Below are 24,395 nucleotides of genomic sequence, written 5' to 3' on the forward strand. Positions count from 1 at the left end.
TGTAGCCATTGAACGTGCCGCCGTGTCCGCCACATCCAGGGCAATCTGGACTCCCGTCCGCGATGCTGCGTAGCCCTCTTGAACAATCACCTTTAACACTGGCTTTTTGTCTTCCGGAAGTGAATCCATGAGGGGAGTGAGTCTGGAATAATTATCAAAATTATGGTTTGCTAAGTGTGCCGCATAATTTGCCATTCTCAATAGCAGGGTAGAAGAGGAATATACCTTCGTGCCAAACAGCTCTAGCTTCTTAGCATCTTTGTCCGATCCCCCCGATTTGTACTGAGAAGCCTTCGACCTCTGCTGGGACAATTTGACCACCAAAGAATTTGGTTGTGGGTGACTAAAGAGGAACTCCATGCTCTTTGCTGGGACGAAGTACTTCTTATCCGCTCTCTTGTTCGTAGGCGGGATAGAGGCCGGAGTCTGCCATATGGTAGTGGCTGACTCCATAATGGCTTCGTCCAGCGGAATATCAATTTTGGATGAAGCTGGGGGTCTCAAATTTTTCAGGAGTTTGTGATGTTTCTCCTGCACCTCTGCCATTTGAATGTCCTGCGTGAAAGCTACCCTTTTAAATAGCTCCTGAAATTGTTTAAGGTCATCTGAGGGGGGAGACATCCCCAGGGGCCATGGCCTCATCTGGGGAGGATGAGGAGGAACCACTGGGGTAAACCTCCCTCAAACCCTCAGGCTCCTGCGGTCGATGATACACTTGCTCCCTGGAGGATTGTGAAGGAAAGTCTCGGGGTTCTAAAACTAACTCCCCTTGAGACAACTGTGTTTCCATCCCCGATCAAGAGTGTCCAAGGGGGTATTGAGTGGCCGGGGGGGACCTGCCCCTGGATGTAGGCCTGCGGTGTCTGTGTCCAGCATGATGAGAACGACCATAGCAGCATGGGCAAGGGTCCAGGGATGGAGACCTGGACCACCCACAGAGTGTGTAGCCCCGATGTCTGGGAGAGCGAGACCTCCGTGACGACACAGATAGAGGTGAAACTGGCTTGTGATAGTACTCCAGGGGATCTCCTCCCAGAAATGGTGAAGGTGGCCCAAGCCATGGTGACATTGGTTGGAGGAACGGAGAAGGAGGTTCTGGATAAGCCGGTGGAGACACAGGCCTTCAGTGTGGCGTGTGTATCACAGGGGTAGGGCTTGGTGCTAACAGCAGCGCAGCCCTGTCCGGAGATGGGCTGTGGCGCCGGGTTTTTGATTCCGCCTTGCCCCTCCCCTGCAAGGCTGGCACCGCCCCCTCCCATGCCGGGGATCTCGGCCCCGCTGTCGGTGCCGCGCTCGGCACAATCAGTTGCGGTGCCCCGCGGGCAGCTTCCTCCGGCACCTGCAGGCTCCGTGCCTGGTGCCCTGCACCGTTGGCGCCGCGAGGGCCGGTGCCGTCAGGTCCAGCTCTTGCCTCGCTGACGCTCTGGGCGCCGCACGTGCTGGCTGTTGTGTAACCGGAGGCTCAGCCTCTGCCACGTGCGCTGCCGCTTGCCTGAGTATGCAGCTGGGGGCTGTGTGCGCCGCTCGTCCTGCTCGCTGAACCCGCCGGCAAGGATCGAGCCGGGGAGAGTTTCCTCCGTTTCTGCACCGAGGGGGTCAGAGAAGCTGCCTTCCTCTTATGCAACCCAGAGGGCCCTTCTGGGTGAGGTTTCTCCGGCAAGTCCAGCTGGAGAGCCTTATCGAACAAGAGCATTTTAAGCCTCATCTCTCTGTCCTTCCTGGCCCTGGCTGTGAGCTTAGCACAGTGAGAACACTTCTGGGTAACGTGTGATTCCCCCAGGCAGCGGATGCATTCGCTATGCCCATCAGAGGCCGGCATAGCTTCGCAGTATGACTCACACTTTTTAAAACCTGAAGAGGCCATTGCGGTGAGTCCTTCACTGTTAATAGGGTACTTAGCACTTAATCCGTGCCTTTCCACCCCAAATAGCGATAACCGGCCTGCAGGGCAGCCTAAATGGCCTTCATGTCTGCTCTTCTCTTCTCCGCTTCTCTTTCTTTCTTTCTTTTTTTTTTGCTGATATTCTCTTTGTCGTTGCTTTCTCTCTTTTTTTTTTTTTTGGTAACCAAAAACAACAAATTACACATAGAAAACAACTATCTAATCTGACTCTGGCCTTAGCCTGAGCGGATTCCATCTGCAGCCGATGGCGACTGAGAAGGAACTGGTGGGGACCGGATCGCGCACGTGGCCGGGGGTGTGGGGGGGAGCGGCGCACGCTAGCGCATGCGCGATCCAGGAGAAACTGCTGGAAGATTTCCAATCTGTGGCTCCGGGCGAGCCCGACACCTATTGTGGAGCACCCACGGAGACCACTCGAAGAAGAACTGCCTGAATTTGAGGCCAAGCACCAGACAGGGACTTGGCACACTGGGCCAGAGCCACAGACATCCTCACTAAACAGTGTGGAACATTAGAGCTGAGAGCTCCAGGTTCTCTGTCTGGCTTCAGTGTACAAGGGTGGGCAGAAACAGGTAACCACATCACAGCTGTGTCATACAGCCATTCCAAAGGCAGCCACAGTAAGTGCTTGGGCTCTCCATAGTGCAGCTCTGTGCCCTTTGCCCAGTTCCAACTGCCATGACCTTGTTCAGCCTCCCAAGCATCTTGGGACCTGGGACAGAGTGTCTAACAGACCTCTGCTGGCTGGGCCTGGAGAAGTGGTGATTTATTAGTGACAAGAGTTGTGATGTGCATGGAAATACAAACAGCAACAAGTGCTGTGTGAACTCATGGGTTTCTAGCGCCTGCACTGATTCTCTCTGCCATTGGTCACTGGTAAAAGTGTCTCACACACAGGTCTATGAATGGCGGCTGGATTCTGAAGCAATGCAGAAAAACAGTCGACATCCATGTAAATAGTCAACTTTCCACTCAGCTCTGCTGGCCATGTGCTGATCTTCCCTCTTGTTCCCAGTGGGTAACTCACGTTCAAAGGCTTCAGATATTTCAGCTACCTGCTGCTCCATTTCTAGGGGTATGGAGGGAGTGGAGCTGCTCCAGGGAACAGTATCTCTGGCACTGAGCACAAATGGTGAAAAAGTTTGACACCCTCCTCCTTTGCTGTCAGGGCTGAGAGTTTATTTTCTGTCTGCTCCTTACCGAAGTTGCAAGCACCCTGTATCTGGCTGCCAGGAGCACTAGGCCCTGGAGTTGCTGACTTACAGCCCAGATGCAAGTGCACTTTGCACAACTGCAGCAACACAGCCCATGGGACGCAGTAGGAGTGGCCTGCAACCCATTGCTGAGCTGATGCAGTTGGTGTGCCTCCACTGCCATCAGCAAGTCCAGACTCAATGGTAACTACTGGAGACACAGCCAGTTACAAAGCATTCAGTGTACCTACTGGTCTCCCACACAGCACCTCCAGTCAGTGCTTCACATCACGGGCACATTCCTTCCCCTGGTCTCTGGGGACTGGCCCCAGCCCCTTCCCCTAAAGTGATGAGTGGCTAGAGACTTCTCAGGTTGTCCCAGAACTTGTGGGGTACAAATCCCTCCCACTTCCAAAAATGAATGGGCCACGGCTCTGGCCCTATTCTGGCACCCATTTTTTGGCACAAGGGTCAGCAACAGGAGAACCACAGCCCAGATGTCTCACACTGTAAAACTAAAGCACGGAGGCTGAGGTAGCTAATCCTGGGGTCTGCCACACTACAGCCCTCATTCTGTCCCCATTGTGACCTTATGCAACTTCTCTACTCATTGATTGGCATCATGGCTGGCAAGGGCATCTGGTGCCTTCTAGGACTCAGGGTCCAGAGTCTAGGTCAGCCAGGAGGGCTGGGAGGTGCCTGCAAACAAACACAGCCATAAGCAGCAGTGAGGTGCTTTGTACTCAGGGTTTCAGGCTTGTCTCCCCGTATCCCAGCACTGTGTTCTGGAAGACAACTATATAAATAAATCGAAGACATGACCATTAAGTAAAAGCACACAAAATATGCCCTATAGCCCCAATTTAACAAACAACTCCCATAGACAACTAAGTCTTTAAATGTCCACTAAAGCTGCTCTCTACAATGAATCATCTGCCAAAAGACCAGCATGCTACAGACTTTGCAGTTCAGAAAACGACACCTCTTGCAAAATAATAAACACATAGCTCAGCTTTAAAGATGATAAACAAATCTGTGAGTCAACCAGAAATAGTCTTGCTGTCCTTGCAAATAATACAATATTAACTGACGCTGGTAAAGACTAAAAAGAATTCACTTGGGCTTAGTAAGTTTCTATGGGATGTCAGCTCTTAATTTTTATATCTGTGCGCTATTTATCAAGAGTTAAAATAAGAAAGCAACACAGACAGCAAACAAAACCACAAAAATACACACTTAAAAATAGAAAGGGAAGTAAATCATCAGGTAGCTGATTAGGAGTATATTTAATGAATGTTTAGGATACATGCTATGCAAGTAAAATGGAGAACTGTAAAAACAGATAAAAGTTCACCTAGTTTGAAACTCTCACACTGTATGTGTCACTAACTCAGATGAGAAGTCCCAGAGCACATTGGCACATGGCTTCAGAGTTGCAGACAGATCCCTGCTTCAAAGAGTTTACAAATAAGGTTTTCATCCTACAAAACACCTAGCATCACATCTAGTACTTGCTACTTCAGAGTACTCAGAAGAGGCAGAACTCTACCAGATAGCAAACATCTGGCCTTAATGGTTTCCAAATACGTCTCCCCAAATAAATTCTGGAACTTAATGGAAATAACTTGTCTGGAATCCAATGCTAATTAAAAGAGGAAGCAAATACAGGAACCATGACAACTTTCTTCCAGTTTTGCAATTTACCATGTAATAATGGGTAACACTTAAGAACTCATTAAGATCAGTTCTCTCAGATACTTACAACACTCCAAAATTCTGTTAAAAGAATCCTTTTTTTTTTCTAATCTACTAATGCCTAGGTAATTTTTTTAATGTAATCACACAAATGTCATGACTTGGACATTTGGCACCACTATTCATTTACTGATGCCTGAATCATCATCTACAAAAGCAGTCTCAATGTGTTACAAAAACAATAAAAGTAAAGTCAAATCCTGCATTAAAATAGGCCAATGCTCTCTCAGCCCTCTGCTCGCGATCTGTCTTCCTCCAAACAAACTACATGTTAATCCATATTTTTGAACATCTCCAGACAGACAAGCTCCTGTTAAACTCAACATGACCAGAACCGAGCTCTATACCCTCCCTTCTGATACTAAGTGAAAACTATTTTGGTTTAGAATTGCAGAGGGTTCAACGTTTAGAGTTTGCTCTGCAAGACTCACACTGGATAATAGCAGGGTGCTACATTATTCTCTCCTCCCCAGCCCCAGTCATGATTTTCCTGGCATATTTCAGATTGTGTAATTACATCACCAACCAATTGACAATTAATACCAACTCCCCACTCCAGCCACAACAAGAAAAGCAAAAACGTATTTGAACTAAGTTCCTGCTGATGCATTAATGGGACATTTTCCACAGCAGCACCCCGCCTGCCAGGTAGCCACATGCCACCCAAAACTCAGCATGACAACATAACCCATCTGAAGTTCTGGTAAGCCTCCCATGCAGCCTGCTTCCCTCCTCCTCCTGCCCAGGAGAGTCCTGTCTCCTGCATGGGTCTGACCCTTGCTGCAGCCCAGCTGGGAGTAAGGATGCCCAAACAAACTCCCCCTGTACCTCTCTGCACAGATGCTGACACCCAACCAACATCATCTTCCCCCAAACTGTCCTGCTGCAATCTGCTCCCCTGCCAGGCACAGCTTAAATGGCGGCTGGGAGAAAGTTCGATCTCTGGGAGTTGTAGCTACCAGCAACTGCAGCCCAGCTGGGAGTCAGTAAACACACCAGAAACTCACTCCTCACCCCCACTACACTAATATACCTTACTACTATACACCCCTATTTCCTCCATCTTCCCATGCAGTCTGCTTCCACTTTCCAGCCCAGCTGAGAATGAAAGGAGAGTGCTGGGTTTCACATGGCCATCCAGCTGCTGTAATCTGAGCTGTCTCTCTCTTCTCCCAGCTGTGGCAGTCCAGATGGGAGATGGAAATCCCCCAACTTCTCTTCCCAGCAACCTGGAAATCCCCTCCCTCACAGCCCCTTATTCTCGCTCTCCTTCTCCTGCTTTATGTGGTTTCCCTCTTGTGTGGATTCTGCTATGCTTAACAAAGCCTGAGTGCCCATTGAAGCTTTTTCCACACTGCAAGCATTTAAAGGGTTTCTCTCCTGTATGGATTCTCTCATGGCTAATAAGGTATGCGTGCTGACTGAAACTTCTTCCACATTCCAAGCATTTAAACGGTTTCTCTCCTATATGGATTCTTCTGTGTTTAATAAGGTATGCATGCTGACTGAAACTTTTCCCACATTCCAAGCATTTAAATGGTTTCTCTCCTGTATGGACACTCCTATGGCTATTAAGGCTGGAACCCTGACTGAAACTTTTCCCACACTCCAAGCATTTAAAGGGTTTCTCTCCTGTATGGATCCTCTGATGTTTAATGAGGTTTTCACGCTGTCTGAAACTTTTCCCACACTCCAAACATTTAAAGGGTTTTTCTCCTGTGTGGATTCTCCCATGGCTAGTAAGGCTTGAGCGGTGATAGAAGCTTTTCCCACACTCCAAGCATTTAAAGGGTTTCTCTCCTGTATGGATTCTCCCATGCCTAATAAGGTATGCGCTCTGAGTGAAACTTTTCCCACATTCCAAGCATTTGAAAGGTTTCTCCCCCATATGGATTGTCTCATGGCTAATAAGGTGTGTGCGCTGACTGAAACTTCTCCCACACTCCAAGCATTTAAAGGGTTTCTCTCCTGTATGGATTCTCCCATGTTTGATAAGGCTTGAGTGCTGACTGAAACTCTTCCCACACACCAAGCATTTAAAAGGCTTCTCTCCTGTATGGATTCTTCCATGGCTAATAAGGTAAGCGTGCTCACTGAAACATTTCCCACACTCCATACATTTAAATGGTTTATCATCTGTATGCATTCTCCTGTGCCTAGTAAGGTGTGAGTGCCGACTGAAACTTTTCCCACACTCCAAGCATTTTAAGGGTTTTTCTCCTGTATGGATGCTCCCATGGCTAGTAAGGTTTGCGCGCTGAGTGAAACTTTTCCCACAGTCCAAACATTTAAAAGGTTTCTCCCCAGTGTGGATTCTCTGATGTACAATAAGGGCTGGGTTTGTTCTGAAACTTTTCCCACAATGACAGCATGCATATGGCCTTTCTCCCATGTGGATTCTCCTGTGGGAAATAAGGCCTGAATCCTGACTGAAGTTTTTCCCACACTCAAGACATTTAGAGGCTTTCTTTTCCTTGGGATTTTTATGTTGGCTTGCAGTTTCCTTGGGATCTTTGCATCCTCCCTCACATTCAATGGTTTCATCAGCTTTCTTCCTTGGGCTTCTTCCCAGATTCCTCTCTGACCTGTGCCAATTTCTCCAGGGTTTTCTTTGTTCCAAGTACTTGGAGAACTTCCCTTCAGCACTTCTCATGAAAGGTCTCTGCAGTTCCACTTCCTCAGGACCTTTCCTGTGTGGATTCTCATCCTTATCCTTGCTCATCATTTGATCACCTGCTGGGGGACAGAGAGAATCCAGACAGCAGTCATTGTCTGGGCTGGTACAAAGGACCAAAAGGGAAACAGCAAAGAGGGAAAACACAATTACTGAGGGAGAGACTGAGAATTTGGATTCTGCCTTGACATCCCATCCAAACACTCTCATGGATGTCAAGAAGAAAAGAAATCTCTGGACTGCTGAGAGAGCATGTCGGGGGGGTAAGCTATAAGCAATACCTGCCATGACAGCTGCTGAACACAGCCTGACCTGGGTGCAATGAGGGAGAAATGATGAAGCTAACACCACACTTGGTGAGGGAGGGCAATTTTTTTCCCTCCATTTGCCGCTTTTCTTTCTGGGTCAGCATTGCTGATTCCTCACCTGAGCTGCTGCCTCCTGGACTCTTCCTCTCCTTGGAGGCCAGAAGATCTGGGACCCCCAGCTCCTCTTCTGCTTCCAGTTGAGTGATCAGGGCAGGTTTGGGAATGGAGAGTCCTGCTCAGAGGTGAGATCAGGCATGACCAGAGAGCACTCAGGACAGGGGCTCTATGGTGCACAAAACACACAGCCTGGGGGTTGCGGGACCTGACACATGAAAACAATCACTGAGGCCCCCTTGGGAGAAGCCAATGTCTGGGGGCTGGAATTTCACACCCTCACTTGGAGTGTTCAGGATCTGCAGGCTCTGGGGAATTTGCTGAGGCACACAGAGCTTTGGGGAGAAAACCCCTGCTTCCATCTGAACCTCCAGTGCCCAGAGGTCTCCCCACACATGGAGCCAGTCCCAGGGAGGAAAATGCACAGATACTGTGCGCTAGAGTGAGAATTAACACAGTCTGGATAATACTGTGCTCCTACCCCTGTGACAGCTGAAGGGTTGGGGGGTGAAATAGCATGTCCATTAGGTTTGTGGCTCATCTAAGCCTGAGGGAGGAGGCATAGATGTGAATGGCACTCACACACTGGAGCTGTGTCGGGGCTATGTGACCCATTCCCCTCCAAAGTAACTGATTAGGAAGAATTTGACTAGACACAGAAATTCGGGCCCTTTGGCTTCAACAGCTAAGGGGAAAGGAATCCTTACCCAGTGAGGTCACAGTCTCATAGTTCTCTTGCATGACGTCCCTGTAGAGGGCTCTCTGAGTAGGGTCCAGCAGAGCCTCCTGCCCCTCAGTGAAATACACAGCCACCTCCTCAAAGGTCACCAGCACCTGAAACAACAGGTGCTCCCTACTCAGTGTCTGCTGCCACAGCCAAAATCCAAGTCAGGGAGGAAGCACAAAAATAAAGAAGCTCAGAGGAGCAGAATCCCATCCCCACCCTGCTCAGAGTGGCCAGAAGGCTCCAGAGAACAGAGACAGGGGGAGAGCTGTTTTTGTCTCATTTATGCCACACCTACTGCACACATGCTGTCATGGAAACAGAGCTCCGGACAGGAATCCTTTTGTATTTCACTGCACTCTGTACCCTAGGGGGTTCAGGCTCCAGAATTCTGTTCTGTTTTCCTTGCCCTGCCCAGGAAGGTTATTTCCTACTTCAGAAATACAGAAATGTTCAACCCCCTTCCCCAATGAGCCTTGTTATAAATTAGCACCTTGACTGAGCATGTCCCAGCAGGATTATCACACTTTGCCCCTCCCTGTCCTCACCCCGTGCATTTCTGGCCCCTCTCCCTGCAAACACCCTCTCCAGCACCTCCCCCCAAATCCAATACCTGAGCTTGATCCATCACAGCCATTTTTCTTCTCTGGTCCCTAGGGAGATGGGATGATCTGGAGCAAAATAGAGTCATTGTTGTGCAGCCTGTCAGGGTGAGAAGTGCAATTGGGGAGGGGTTCTAAATTAGCTTAGTCCATTGCACACACATTTCCCCCAAGTCTCTTATCCTGCAGATGCTCTGGACTCCCCCATGCTGGGAAAACCCTCTGACATTATTACAACACACATCTGCCCCAACCTCCATGACCTGACTGATGACTTTGAAATCCTCCCAGGAAATGGAGCTGGGCAGGGCTGGAAACCAAGAACCTCCCTTCCCACTGGATGTTCCTGCTGTAACTTTCAGTCTCACCCCTCTCCTTGCAAGAGCTGGTTACCGCTCAGCCACTGGATGTGACATTTCTTCTCCGCTAGTTACTACCACTACCAACAGTGTGTGGGCCAAGAGGTGTTGTGGGCAGAAGCTCTGGGACTCACAGACCCCTCAGCAGTCACTCTCCTGTCCAGCCCCAGAACTATGAGTTCTCTCCCATCATCTGCATTCTCTGGCTCAGAAGATGGTGATGGAAGAGCCTGGGCTGACCTAGAATTTTGAATCCAGATACAGGAGAAAGTAACACCCAGGCAGGGCACAGGGAAGGTGTTAGTGATGGTCTGTCCCAACTCAGACCCCACTGGGTAGCTGCTCAGCCCAGGCTCCCAGAACCAGTGCAGGCAGCAGCATCCGCCCCAGGGAGTCCAGTACCCTGAGCACAGAGACTGACAGCAGCCTCCTTTGCTGTAGCAATTACCAGATTACCTAGAATTTAGTAAAGTCTTTGATATCGTCTCACATGACATTCTTATCAATAAACTAGGCAAATACAACTTAGATGGGGCTACTATAAGGTGGGCACATTACTGGATCAATAACCATTCTCAGATAGTTGTTGTTAATGGTTCAGAATCATGGCAGAAGGGCTTAACAATTGGGGTTCTGCAGGGGTCTGTTTTGGGACCGGTTCTATTCAGTATCTTCATCAACAATTCAGATACTGGCATAGAGAGTAAGCTTATTAAATTTGAAGATGATACCAAGCTGGGAGGGGTTGCAACTGCTTTGGAGGATAGGGTCAGAACTGAAAATGATCTGGACAAACTGGAGAAATGGTGTGAGGTAAGCAGGAGGACATTTAATAAGGACAAATTCAAAGTACTCCACTTAGGCACTTATGAACAATCAGCTTCATACACACAAAATGGGAAGTGACTGTCTAGAAAGGAGTGCTGTGGAAAGAGATTTAGAGGGGGTCATAGTGGACCACAAGCTAAACATGAGTCGGTGTGATGCTGTTAAATAAAAAAAAAAAAAAAAGTGATTCTGGAATGCATAAACAGGAGTGTTGAGAGCAAGACACAGGAAGCCATTCTTCTGCTCGACTATGCACTCATTAGGCTTCAATTGGAGTTCTTTGTCCAGTTCTGGGCACATTTCAAGAAAGGATCTGGAGAAGGTCCAGAAAAGAGCTACAAGAATGATTAAATGATTGATTTTGGGGTGAGTGAGTGTGCTTAACTGTCTGAATTTGAATGGCCATTTTGATTTCAGGAGGGTGAGTTTCACTTTCAGTTTCTGTGACAGTTGGGACTGGGTGCCTGACCTTTGTTCTCTTGATCAGCATCCCCCTGTGTGACTCACAGGGGGGAGGGCATGACCCAAGCCAGTAGGCTTTAAAAGCCAAAGCCAAGGGTGACCAGGGGAGTGAAGTGGACAGGGAGCTGCAGACAGGGGAGTTTAAGAGGGAGTTTGACAGAAGGAGGCCTACAATGGTTAGGAAGACCCACAACACCTGTGCCAGCACTACTACTGTCTCCTCCACCTGTGCCTGCAGCCAGACAGATTGCCCAACTGTGGATGCCTCTATCCAGATCCTGGTGTGGCTTTGCAGGGATTGTGGCTTGCAGTTCACACGCACTGATATCCAGGCTGTGGGGGGACCATCCAGTGTGAAAGGTGCCTGCTGGTGGAATCTCTCAGGCAGCAGGTGGGAGAGCAACGGGAGGAGGTAGCCAGGTTGAGGAGTATCCGACTCCATGAACAGTTCCTGGATAGTATTCATGGGGAGACAGCTGAGGTAACTGTCCCAGTACACAGGACAGCTGATAAACTACTAGTGGAGGAGGACATAGTTCAGGGTGGACACTGGCAGCTTGTTATTTCCGGCAGTAGGCAGTGTTCCACCCCTGCTGAGAACCCTCCCACTCTGGTACTAGGAAACCGTTATGCTGTACTTGATACAGAAGACAAAGAATCACCTCATACAGCAGAGGAGAAGCCTCATACCTCCATGGCTGGGAAGTCTGCTGCCACCACTGCGAGTAGGAAACTTAGAGTAGGGGTGGTCAGGGACTCTCTTCTGAGGGGGACAGAGGTGCCCATTTGTTGCCCTGACATTTCATCTCAGGAGGTATGCTGCCTGCCAGGGACCCGTATCCGAGACATTATGGAGGCGTTGTCAAGGATTATCTGGCCCTCTGACTACTATCCCATGCTTCTCATCCATGTGGGCACTAATGATACTGCAAGGTGTGACGCAGAGCAGGTCAAGAGCGACTTCACGGCTCTGGGGGCACGGGTGAGGGAGTTTGGGGTGCACATGGTATTCTCCTCAATCCTGCCTGTCAGTGGTAGGGGCCCAGGCAGAGACAGGTAAATCCTAGAGATGAATGCCTGGCTTCGAAGATGGTGTCACCAGGAAGGCTTTGGCTTCCTCGACCACAGGATGCTATTCCAGGAAGGACTGCTAGGCAGAGATGGCGTTCACCTTTCAAGGAGGGGAAAGACCGCATTTGGACACAGACTGGCTAACCTAGTGAGGAGGGCTTTAAACTAGAGTCGACAGGGGCAGGGGAGCAAATCCCACAGGTAAGTGGAGAAGATGGAAACCTGAGAGATGGGACAGAAATGGGAGGCAGCATGGGCAACGTCAGAGTAAAAAGAGGGTCATGGCAAAACAGGGAGGCAAGATAAAATCAATATCTTAGATGCCTATATACAAATGCAAGAAGTATGGGTAATAAGCAGGAAGAACTGGAAGTGCTCATAAATAAATATAACTATGACATCGTTGGCATCACAGAAGCTTGGTGGGATAAAACACGTAATTGGAATGTTGGTATTGAAGGGTACAGCCTGCTTAGGAAGGATACACAGGGAAGAAAGGGGGGAGGTGTTGCCTTATATATTAAAACTGTATACACTTGGACTGAAGTGGAGATGGACGTGTTGAGAGTCTTTGGGTTAGACTAAGAGGGGTAAAAAACCAAGGTTGATGTCTTGCTAGGAGTCTACTACAGGCTGCCTACCCAGGTGGAAGAGGTGGATGAGGCTTTTTTTAAACAACTAACGAAGTCATGCAGGGCCCCGGATTTGACGGTGATGGGGGACTTCAGCTATCCAGATATATGTTGGGAAACTAATACAGTGGGGCACAAACTATCCAGTAAATTCTTGGATTGCATTGGACACAATTTTTTCTTTCAAAAGGCTGAAAAAGCTACTGGGGGGAAGCTGTTCTAGATATGATTTTAACAAATAGGGAGGAACTGGTTGAGAATTTGAAAGTGGAAGGCAGCTTCGGTGAAAGTGATCATGAAATCATAGAGTTCACAACTCCAAGGAAGGGAAGAAGGGAAAATAGCAAAATAGAGGTAATGGATTTCAGGAGGGCAGATTTTGGTAAACTCAGAGAGCTGGTAGGTAAGGTCCCATAGGAAGCAAAACTGAGGGGAAAAAACAGCTGAGGAGAGTTGGCAGTTTTTCAAAGGGACATTATTAAGAGCCCAAAAGCAAGCTATCTTGCTGCGTAGGAAAGATAGAAAACATGACAAAAGACAGCCTTGGCTTAACCAGGAGATCTTGTATGATCTCAAAATAAAAAAAGGAATCAGATGAAAAACAGAAACAAGGACAAATTACAAAGAATGAATATAGGCAAACAACACAAGAATGCAGGAGCATAATTAGAAAGGCTAAGGCACAAAATGAGCTCAAACTAGCTACAGGCATAAAGGGAAACAAGAAGGCTTTTTTATAAATATACTAGAAACAAGAGGAAGACCAGGGACAGGGTAGGGTCATTGCTCAGTGAGGAGGGAGAAACAGTAACAGTGAACTTGGAAATGGCAGAGATGCTTAATAACTTTTTTGCTTCGGTCTTCACTGAGAAGTCTGATGAAGAAATGCCCAAAACAGTGAATGCTAGTGGGAAAGGGGTAAGGTTCAAAGTTGAAATAAAAAAAGAACAAGTTAAAAATCACTTAGAAAAAGTAGATGTCTGCAAGTCACCAGGGCCTGATGAAAAGCATCCTAGAATACTCAAGGAGCTGATAGAGGAGATATCTGTTACTTTATCATCTTTGGAAAATCATGGGAGACAGAAGACTGGAAAAGGGAAAATATAGTGTCCATCTATAAAAAGGGGAATAAGAATAACCCAAAACTACAGGCCAGTCAGCTTAACTTCTGTGCCAGTAAAGATAATGGAGCAGGTAATTAAAGAAATCATTTGCAAGCACTTGGAAGGTGGTAAGGCGATAGGGAACAGCCAGCATGGATTTGTAAAGAACAAATCATGTCAGACCAACCTGATAGCTTCCTTTGACAGGATAACAAGCCCTGTGGATAGGGCAGAAGTGGTAGATGTGGTGTATCTACACTTCAGAAAAGCATTTCATATGGTCTCACATGATATTCTTATCAAAAAACTAGGCAAATACAATTTAGATGAGGCTATTATAAGGTGGGTACATAACTGGCTGGATAACCGTACTCAGAGAGTAGTTCTTAATGGTTCTCAATCCTGCTGGAAAAGTATGAGAGGTGGGGTTCCACAGGGGTCTGTGTTAGGACCGCTTCTGTTCAATATCTTCATCAACGATTTAGATATTGGAATAGAAAGTACGCTTATTATGTTTGCAGATGATACCACGCTGGGAGGGGTTGCAACTGCTTTGGAGGATAGGGTCAGAATTCAAAATGATCTGCATAAATTGGAGAAATGGTCTGAGGTAAAGAGGATGAAGTTTAATACGGACAAATGCAAAGTGCTCCACCTGGGAAGGAACAATCAGGTTTACACGTACAGAATGGGGAGAGACTGTATAAGAATGACTACAGCAGAGAGGGATCTAGGGGTTATAGTGGACCACAAGCTCACAACTATGAGTCATCAGTGATGCTGTTGCACAAAAAAAAAAAAAAAAAAAAAAAAAAAAAAAGCAAACATGATTCTGGGATGCATTAACAGGTGTGTTGTGAACAAGACAGAAGTTATTCTTCCACTCTACTCTGCACTGGTTAGGACTCAGCTGGAGTATTGTGTCCAGTTCTGGGCACCACAGTTCAAGAAAGATGTGGAGAAATTAGAGAGGGTCCAGAAAAGAGCGACAAGAATGATTAAAGGTCTACAGAATGTGACCTATGAAGAAAGGCTGAAAGAACTGGGCTTGTTTAGTTTGGAACAGAGAAGATTGAGGGGCGACATGATAGCAGTTTTCAGTTATCTAAAAGGGTGTCATAAGGAGGACGGAGAAAACTTGTTCTTTTTGGCCTCTGAGGATAAAACAAGAGTCAATGGACTTAAACTGCAGTAAGGGAAGTTTAGGTTGGACATTAGGAAAAAGTTCCTAACTGTCAGGGTGGTCAAACAGTGGAATAAGTTGCCAAGGGAGGTTGTGGAATCTCCATCGCTGGAGATATTTAAGAATAGGTTACACAGATGTCTATCAGGGATGGTTTACACAGTACTTGATCCCGCCATTGGGGCAGGTGGCTGGACTCGATGGCCTCTCAAGGTCCCTTTCAGTCCTAGTATTCTATGATTCTATGATAGGTCTAAAGAACATGAGCTATGAGGGAAGACAAAGAACTAGGTTTGTTTTGTTTAGAAAAGAGAAGACTTAGAGGGGACATGACAGTGGTTTTCAAAGACCTAAAAGAGGGTTACAAGAAGGAGAGAAAAATGTTGTTCTTGTCCTCTGATGATAGGACAAGGCGCAATGGGCTTAAATTACAGGAAGAGAGGTTTAGGTTGGACGTTAACCATCCTAACAGGAAGATTTTCCTAAACACTGGAATAACTTGACTAGGGAGGTTGTGGAATCTCCATCAGTGGAGATATTTAAGAGCAGGTTACACAGACTTCTAGCGGGGATGGTCTAGGTGGTGCTTGGTCCTTCCAGGAGGGCCGGGGACTGGACTCGATGACTTCTTGAGGTCCCTTCCAGTTCTTGCTTTCTACGATTCTCTCTCTCTTTTCTGAGAGCAGACAATGACCAAGCCTCCCAGTTCTGCTCCTGCAGCCCCTGGCAGCCTGGCATGAAGGGTTTCTACAGGTGTGTTAACAATAAATGGGTTATCAGAGAAGGTGTGGGGCTGTTACTGGATGAGAGAGGTAACCTAGTGACAGATTATGTAGGAAAAGCTGAAGTTCTCGAAGTTTTTTTGCCTCAGTCTTCACAGACAAAGTCAACTCCCACATGATGGTCCTAGACAATGCAGTATGGGAAGGGGGAGAGCAGTTATCTGCGGGGAAGGAACAAGTTCTGAGTTATCTAGAAAAACTAGATGTACACAAATCCATGGGTCTGGATTTAATGCACCTAGGGTACTGGAGGAATTGGCAGATGTCATTGCTGAACCTTTGGCCATTATCTTTGAAGACTCTTGGAGATTGGGAGAGATCCTGGATGACTGGAAAAAGGCAAATGTAGTGTCCATCTTTAAAAAAGGAAAGGAGGACAATCCAGGCAGCTACATACCTGTCAGCCTTACCTCAATCCCTGGGAAAATAATGGAGAGGATCCTCAAGGAATCCATTTTGGAGCACGTGGAAGAGGGGAAAGTGATCAAAAGTAACCAACATGGATTCACCAAGGGCAAGTCATGCCTGACCAATCTGATTAGCTTCTATGGTGAGGTAACAGGTTCTGTGGACATGGGGAAGTCAGTGGATGTGATATACCTTGACTTCAGCAAAGCTTTTAATACAGTCTCCCACAACATTCTTGTCCATAAGTTAAGGAACTATGGATTGGACCCTTGGACTATACGATGGATAGAAAGCTGGCTTGATGGTCAGGCCCAACACATAGTGGTCAATGTCTCAATATCTGGATAGCGGTCGGTTTCAAGCAGAGTGCTGCAAGGCTTGATTATGAGGCCGGTGTTGTTCAACATCTTTATTAATGACCTGGATGGGGGACTGGATTGCACCCTCAGCAAGTTTGTGGATGACACAAAACTAGGGGGAGAGGTAGATATGTGGAGGGTACAGAGAGAATCCATAGTGACCTGGATAAATTGGAGGACTGGGCCAAAAGAAATCTGATGCGGTTCAACAAGGAGAAGTGTAGAGTTCTGCACCTGGAGCAGAAGAATCCCAAGCACTGTTATAGGCTGGGGACCGACTGACTCAGCAGCAGTACGACGGAAAGGGACCTAGGGGTTATGGTGGATGAAAGGCTGGATACGAGTAAACAGTGTGCCCTTGTAGCCAAGAAGGCTAATGGCATACTAGGGTGCATGAGGAGGAGCATTGTGAGCAGATTTAGAGAAGTAGTTGTTCCCCTCTATTTGGCACTGGTGAGGCCACATCTGGAATATTGTGTTCAGTTTTGGCCCCCCCCCCCCAGTATAAAAAGGATGTGGATTTGCTGGAACAGGTTCAGCGGAGGGCAACAAAAGTGATTAAGGGGCTGGAGGACATGATCTCTGAGAAGAGGCTGAGGCATTTGGGCTTGTTTAGTTGACGGAAGAGAAGACTTAGGGGTGATTTAATAGCACTTTTCAATTTCCTGAAGGGGAGCTCTAAAAAGGAGGGCGAGAAACTGTTCTCAGTGGTATTAGATGGCAGAACAAGGAACAATGATCCGAAGTTAAAGAGGGAGAGGTGTAGGTTAGATATTAGGAAAAGGTTCTTTACCAGGAGGGTGGTGAAGGATTGGAGTGTGTTGCGTAGAGAGGTGGTGGATTCTCTATCCCTTGAGGTTTTTAAGTCCCGGTTGGACAAGGTCCTGGCTGGGATGACTTAGTCGCGGTTGATCCTGCTTGAAACGGGGGCTGGGTTAGATGACCTCCTGAGGTCCCTTTCAGCCCTATGATTCTATGTTGAACTCACGGGCCCCCAGGACTTTCACTGGAGCTGGAGAACCAGCATTTCAAGTTTCAGACTAAAGCTGGAACCGAACCTGACCCAAAATGTTGTTTTACCAACTGAATCTGAACTGAACTGGAGAAAAAAAAGTGTTGAGGTGGATGAGGGAGGGGGATCCACTTAAAATAAAAATATAGCATTTTTTAAGCTCAGCACTTTTTAAAAAAATAGTGATTGCACTTTCATCACAGACAGATGAGACAATACATATGGGGCAGGTGATTTTCCAAAACTAGGAGCCAGCAGCTTTTGCACTGACTAACCCTGAACTGAAAGTGAATTGGAAGCAGACACAGAGCAGTGGTGCTGAGCATGGAGTCAGGAAAATATTACTAAACCAGACTGTGGATGGAGATAGAAAGGTTTAAGTCAGAAATAATGAGACAGTGGAATCAATGTCAGACATGTCTGCAATTGAAAAATGAATTGGAACTTCTCTGGAGGCCAGTGAAATCTCCGAAAAGGGAGCAAGGGAAACCCAGAAAAGGATTGGGCCAATTCTTGATCCATTTGCAGAGGATCTATGGTTCAGAAAGAAAGAAAACAGACAGGAAACATCAGAAAAACATCATGCTCAAGTTTATCAACTAGCACAAATTGTCTGGGCAGTTCCACCAGCACCCGTGAGTGTGATAAGAAAATGCCAAGGCCTCTTATGTCTCCTTTCACAGAAAAGGTCCAACAGGGAAAAACAAAAGGTTTAAAGATATTACTTTAGGTTGACAAGTATTGGAGGGGTAGCCTTGTTAGTCTGTAACTGCAAAAACAATGAGAAGTCCTGTGGCACCTCACAGACTAAAAGATTTATTGAAGCATAAGCTTTTGTGAGCAAAGACAACTGACAAAGTGGGCCTTTGCCCACAAAAGGTTAGGCTGCAACAAATCTGTTAGTCTATAAGGTGCCACAGGACTTCTCGTTATTTTAGGTTGTTCAGACATAGTGTTCAGAAAAATAACCATGTTAATTTAAAAACTGAAACACAAAAAACAACTCATTTAAAATCAAAAGCCAAAACTCAAAACAGTTTCCATTTTAATTTCTAGTTCTATTTTTTCAATTTCCCTCTGCTAATGGAGATGGGATTTTAACAGGAACTGAACTTTCATTTTTGTTTCTCTGGGGGCTTGAACTGAAAATAAAACCAAACATCCTGAACATCACTGAACCAAATTAAAACAATCTCCAGTTGGACTCCATGCCTGCTGTTGCTCACTGTGATTCTGGATTGATACAGAAACGAGAGCAGGAGAATGTTCAGTTCTGTCAGCCTCAAAAGTTTAACACTCAGGAGCCAGACCCCCAAAGCATGAGATTGTATGAAAAAAGTCAGAACCTGAATTGGGAGCAGGCAGAGGAGGGACATTTGCCTTTTAAATTCTGAGCACATAGGGAAGTGCTGGGGAAACTTTTTGGATCAGAGGCCACTGACCCACAGAAACATGAGTTGGAGGCAGATAAAAAAGAAACAAAAACACTATAATGACCCCCACCCCCAAGCCGCACTGATGTTGTCCCCAACTGAAAGAGTAACAAATGACACTCCCTTCATGCCCCTTGCACACCAGCCCAGAGGGGCCAAGTATATTTTGTAGGCTCACCTAGGCTCAGGGGTGGGGCCAAAAATGAGTTCAGTGTAGGAGAGGGTGTGGGATCTGGGCAGGAGGAATGGTGCAGGAGTGGGTGGGGCGCCTGGGTGGGAGGAGGTTGAGGAGTGTTCTGAGAGTGTGGATTTGGGTGATTGGGGGCATTTACCTTCTGCAGGTTCCTCATTTCTCCCAGGCACTGCACCCTGCTGCTCTGATTGGCCACAAACCTGGCCCCTCAAGGTGGGGAGATGTGGAGAAGCCTCCAGGCAGCACTGTACTGCCATTGCCCCATCTGTACTGTGGGGGAGCAGCAGTGGCAGTATACAGAGCCTGGAGCCCCTTCTTTCTCAGACAGTCAAAGCCCACAGGCTGGTCCAGCACCAGCTTGCCTGATTCCAGCCCCTGGAGCTTGGGGGCTCAACACCTCCCACCCCACTATGGGCTGAATTTTGGGAAGAGGAGCCTTAGTGGTGGACCCAGGCAAGCTATCGCTGGTAACCCTAAGGCCCCCCCACCCTTCTGTCCTATTATGCCACCTTTGCTTCTCAAGTTTAAGTGGTTGCTGCAGAAGGGCCTAACTATGACTCTTCATAATACATGTGCGGCTGAGGAGTGTCTGCCATCCCCTGCATGTGGGCAATTTAACATGTCTGGCTTCTGCAGCCCTGTTGGAGCTGCCCCAGCCTGAGGGAACTCACATTCTTAGTCTGCAGAGACAGGGCTGGGGAGTGGTGTCAACTGTTCATTAATATTGTCACTGACTCCATTTTGGATAAAAGTTACTCACTGTTGTAACTGTTGTGTTCTTTGAGATGTGTTCATCATCATCATCATCAACCACCATGAGCTCAGCCCCTTTGGTGTCTGATGCTTCTCTTGCAATTTTCTTCCATCTTTCCCTGTCCACTGTGGAGTGTCTTAGTTTCTGTAGACTAGCTCTGCACCAACTGCTAGATCATCTACCCATTCTCTGTGGGATCTGCCTCTCTTATTTGAGCCATCCATTATGCCAAATATCAGAATCTTAATTTTTCATTTGTCATTCATTCTGCAAACATGCCCAAATAGCTGTAACTTGTGTTGTATAACTTTCTGCAGTAGGCTCTCTTTCAGCTCTATCTTCCTATGTAATTTCTTGTTGGTGACCTGCATCAAAACTATTCTCAGGATCTTTCTATAGCAACTCCTTTCAAACATCAATATTCTTCTCTTCTAATCTTTCGTTATCACCTGTCTTGCATCCATACCACGTGGTGCTGAATACACGTTTTCAAGAACCTCAGCTTTGTTCCTAAGCTAATCACTTCACTTTTTCAGATCTTATCCATTGCCTTCAAACTCGTTCTCTCTTTTGCTATTCTATTCAATATTACCTTCTTACAATCCAGATGATACATTATGCTGCTCCACAGATAAGTGAACTTCTCTATGTTCTCTAGTTCAATCCCTTCTACACTGATCTTCCTTCCTACTTCTTTATCTCCAACTACCATTGTTTGTTTTATTGATGTTCATAATTAGTCCGTACCTCTTCCTTTCCTCATTTAGCACCCACCCCACTTTTACTAGCTTCTCCTCATCTTCCTCAATGAGAAACACATAATTCTTGAATCTCAAGCTATTAATTCTTATCCCATGCACAGATATCCCTTCTACTTCTTTCTTAGTCTTGTCCATCGCTCTCTCTAGATGCATGATGAAGATACTTGATGATATTGGATCTCCTTCTCATTCTTCTACTCATTCTAAACCAACTTCCCAACTCTCTGCACATTCTCACTACCACCTCCACATTCTCACTGATATCCTTCAAACCGTATCAATCTGCTATCCACTCTGTCCAACTCCAACACCACCCAAGTCACTTTCTGATCTATACTGTCAAATGCCTTCTGAAAAAAATCAACAAATCAAGAGTAACAGAGGTAGCCATGGTAGTCTGTACTCCAACAAAACAAAGCAGCAGAAATGTAGCACTTTAAAAACTAACAAAATGATTTATTTGGTGATGAGCTTTCATGGGACAGATACACACAAGGGTCCAAAAAAAAAAACAAATAAAAACTGAAAAATCAAATACATAAGAGGGAGATGAGGGGTGGGAGGGATGTTAATTGTCCTGCCTGAGATAATTACAAGTATCAAAGGAAAGGAAGCAGTCCTTGTAATACGAGGTAACTAATGTTTCTGTTCTTACCGTGTGTTACTGTGTCTAATTTGAATATGAATTCAAACTCAAAAATTTCTTGCTCTAATCCGTTTTTAAATTCTTTTTACTCCTGGACACAAATGCTCAAGTCGTTAACAGAATGGCCCAGTCTGTTCCATGTACATACTGGCAGGGCATTGTTGGCACATAATGGCATACATAATATTGCTCGAAGTGCACGAGAATGAGCCTTTGATCTTGTAACTAACATGGTTAAGTCCACTGATGGTATCCCCAGAATAGATACGTGGGCAAAGTGGGTAGCGGAAGGAAAAGTTGCAAAGAAAAGTTCCAGGATTAGTGTTACTGTGGTGTGGCCTGTGATTGCTGGTGGGAATCTTTCTTAGGTTAGGAGACTGTCGACGGGAAAGGACAGGCCTGCCACTTAGGGACTTCTGGAGTTTAGCACCATGATGCAGAATAGGTTGTAGGTTTTTAACAATGCATTGAAGGAGTTTGAGTTGGGGTCTATAGGTGATGACAAGTGGTGGTCTGATATTGATCTTCTGGGGCCTTATCTTGAAGTAGTTAGTTTCTGGGTATTCATCTGGCACTGTCAATGTTTTTTTTCCCTTTTACTTCTCCCAGTGGGTAATTAAGTTTGTGAATGCCAACTAGAGGTCTTGTGGCACCTTATAGACTAACAGAAAAGTTTTGAGCATGAGCTTTCGTGAGCACAGACTCACTTCATCAGATGCTGGTCTTGGAAATCTGCAGGGCCAGGTATAAATAAGCCAGAGCAAGGGTGGGGATAACAAGGTTAGCTCAGTCAGCAAGGGTGAGGCTTACTACCAGCAGTTGATCTGGAGGTGTGAACACCAAGGCTACGTCTACACGTGCACCCAACTTCGAAATAGCTTATTTCGATGTAGCAACATCGAAATAGGCTATTTCGATGAATAACGTCTACACGTCCTCCAGGGCTGGCAACGTCGATGTTCAACTTCGACGTTGCTCAGCCCAACATCGAAATAGGCACAGCGAGGGAACGTCTACACGCCAAAGTAGCACACATCGAAATAAGGGAGCCAGGCACAGCTGCAGACAGGGTCACGGGGCGGACTCAACAGCAAGTCGCTCCCTTAAAGGGCCCCTCCCAGACACACTTTCATTAAACAGTGCAAGATACACAGAGCCAACAACTAGTTGCAGACCCTGTATATGCAGCACGGACCCCCAGCTGCAGCAGCAGCAGCCAGAAGCCCTGGGCTAAGGGCTGCTGCCCACGGTGACCACAGAGCCCCGCAAGGGCTGGAGAGAGAGTATCTCTCAACCCCCCAGCTGATGGCCGCCATGGAGGACCCCGCTATTTCGATGTTGCGGGACGCGGATCGTCTACACGTCCCTACTTCGATGTTGAACGTCGAAGTAGGGCGCTATTCCCATCCCCTCATGGGGTTAGCGACTTCGACGTCTCGCCGCCTAACGTCGATTTCAACTTCGAAATAGCGCCCAACACGTGTAGACGTGACGGGCGCTATTTCGAAGTTACTGCCGCTACTTCGAAGTAGCGTGCACGTGTAGACGCAGCCCAAGAGAGGAGAAGCTGCTTCTGCATTTAGCCAGCCATTTGCAGTCTTTGTTGAAGCCAGAACTGAGGGTGTCGAATTTGCAGATGAATTGTAGCTCAGAAATTTCTCTTTGGAGTCTGGTCCTGAAATTTCTTTGCTGTAGGATAGCTACTTTTAAGTCTGCTACTGTGTGGCCTGGGAGGTTGAAGTGCTCTCCTACAGGTTTTTGTATATTGCCATTTCTGATATCTGATTTGTGTGCATTTATTCTTTTCCGTAGAGACTGTCCAGTTTGTCCGATGTATATAGCAGAGGGGCATTGCTGGCACAGGATGGCATAAATTATATTGGTAGGTGTGCAGCTGAATGAACCCACGATGGTGTGGCTGATCTGGTTAGGTCCTGTAATGGCGTTGCTGGTGTAGATATGTGGGCAGAGCTGGCAACGAGGTTTGTTGCATGGATGGGTCCCTGAGTTAGAGTGATTGTGGTGTGGTGTATAGTTGCTGGTTAGGATTTGCTTCAGGTTGGCAGGTTGTCTGTGGGCAAGGACTGGTCTGCCTCCCAAGGCCTGTGAAAGTGGGGGATCATTGTCCAGGATGGGTTGTAAATCCCTGATGATGCGCTGTAGAGGTTTTAGCTGAGGACTGTAGGTGATGGCTAGTGGTGTTCTGTTGGTTTCTCTCTTGGGCTTGTCCTGTAGTAAGAGGCTTCATGGCACACATCTGGGACCCACCCATGCAACAAACCTCGTTGCCAGCTCTGCCCACATATCTACACCAGCAACACCGTTACAGGACCTAACCAGATCAGCCACACCATCGTGGGTCCATTCAGCTGCACATCTACCAATATAATTTATGCCATCACGTGCCAGCAATGCCCCTCTACGGAAAAGAATAAACGCACACAAATCAGATATCAGAAATGGCAATATACAAAAACCCATAGGAGAGCACTTCAATCTCCCAGGCCACACAGTAGCAGACTTAAAAGTAGCTATCCTACAGCAAAGAAATTTCAGGACCAGACTCCAAAGAGAAATTTCTGAGCTACAATTCATCTGCCCTCAGTTCTGGCTTAAACAAAGACTGCGAATGGCTGGCTAAATACAGAAGCAGCTTCCCCTCCCTTGGTGTTCACACCTCCAGATCAACTGCTTGTAGTAAGCCTCACCCTTGCTGACTGAGCTAACCTTGTTATCCCCACCCTTGCTCTGGCTTATTTATACCTGGCCCTGCAGATTCCCAAGACCAGCATCTGATGAAGTGAGTCTGTGCTCACGAAAGCTCATGCTCAAAACTTTTCTGTTAGTCTGTAAGGTGCCACAGGACCCTTCGTTGCTGTTACAGATCCAGACTAACACGGCTACCCCTCCGATAAGTAGAGGTCTTGTAGTTTTCAGTCTCTGTCAGTAGGACCAGAGCAGAGGTGATTCTATTTAAGGGCTTTACTAAAAACAATAAAGTCAAGCCTAGATGTTCTTGTTCTTTCGCAGAGCTTTCTCTGCTATCAATCTTAGTGCCAACCTTCTGTATGGTACTTCTATCTTTTCTGAACCCTGATCACTTGTCTGCAAGATGTTCTTCTATCTGCAATCTCAG

General features: G+C 46.8%; 1 protein-coding gene across 1 annotated transcript in view; it reads right to left on the bottom strand.

Moving 5' to 3' along the window:
- Positions 1–2,314: 2,314 nt before the first annotated feature.
- LOC142024723 (uncharacterized) overlaps positions 2,315–24,395 on the bottom strand; it is a 52,170-nt gene continuing 30,089 nt past the window's right edge. Inside the window, 5 exon segments of the mRNA XM_075016891.1 lie at positions 2,315–6,216; positions 6,218–7,587; positions 7,952–8,065; positions 8,655–8,781; positions 9,285–9,342. Coding sequence (XP_074872992.1) covers positions 6,097–6,216; positions 6,218–7,587; positions 7,952–8,065; positions 8,655–8,781; positions 9,285–9,308 — 1,755 coding nt within the window. The 5' untranslated portion in view covers positions 9,309–9,342 and the 3' untranslated portion in view covers positions 2,315–6,096.

This window comes from Carettochelys insculpta, chromosome 22, assembly GCF_033958435.1.
Source record: "Carettochelys insculpta isolate YL-2023 chromosome 22, ASM3395843v1, whole genome shotgun sequence".
Classification (NCBI taxonomy): domain Eukaryota; kingdom Metazoa; phylum Chordata; order Testudines; family Carettochelyidae; genus Carettochelys; species Carettochelys insculpta.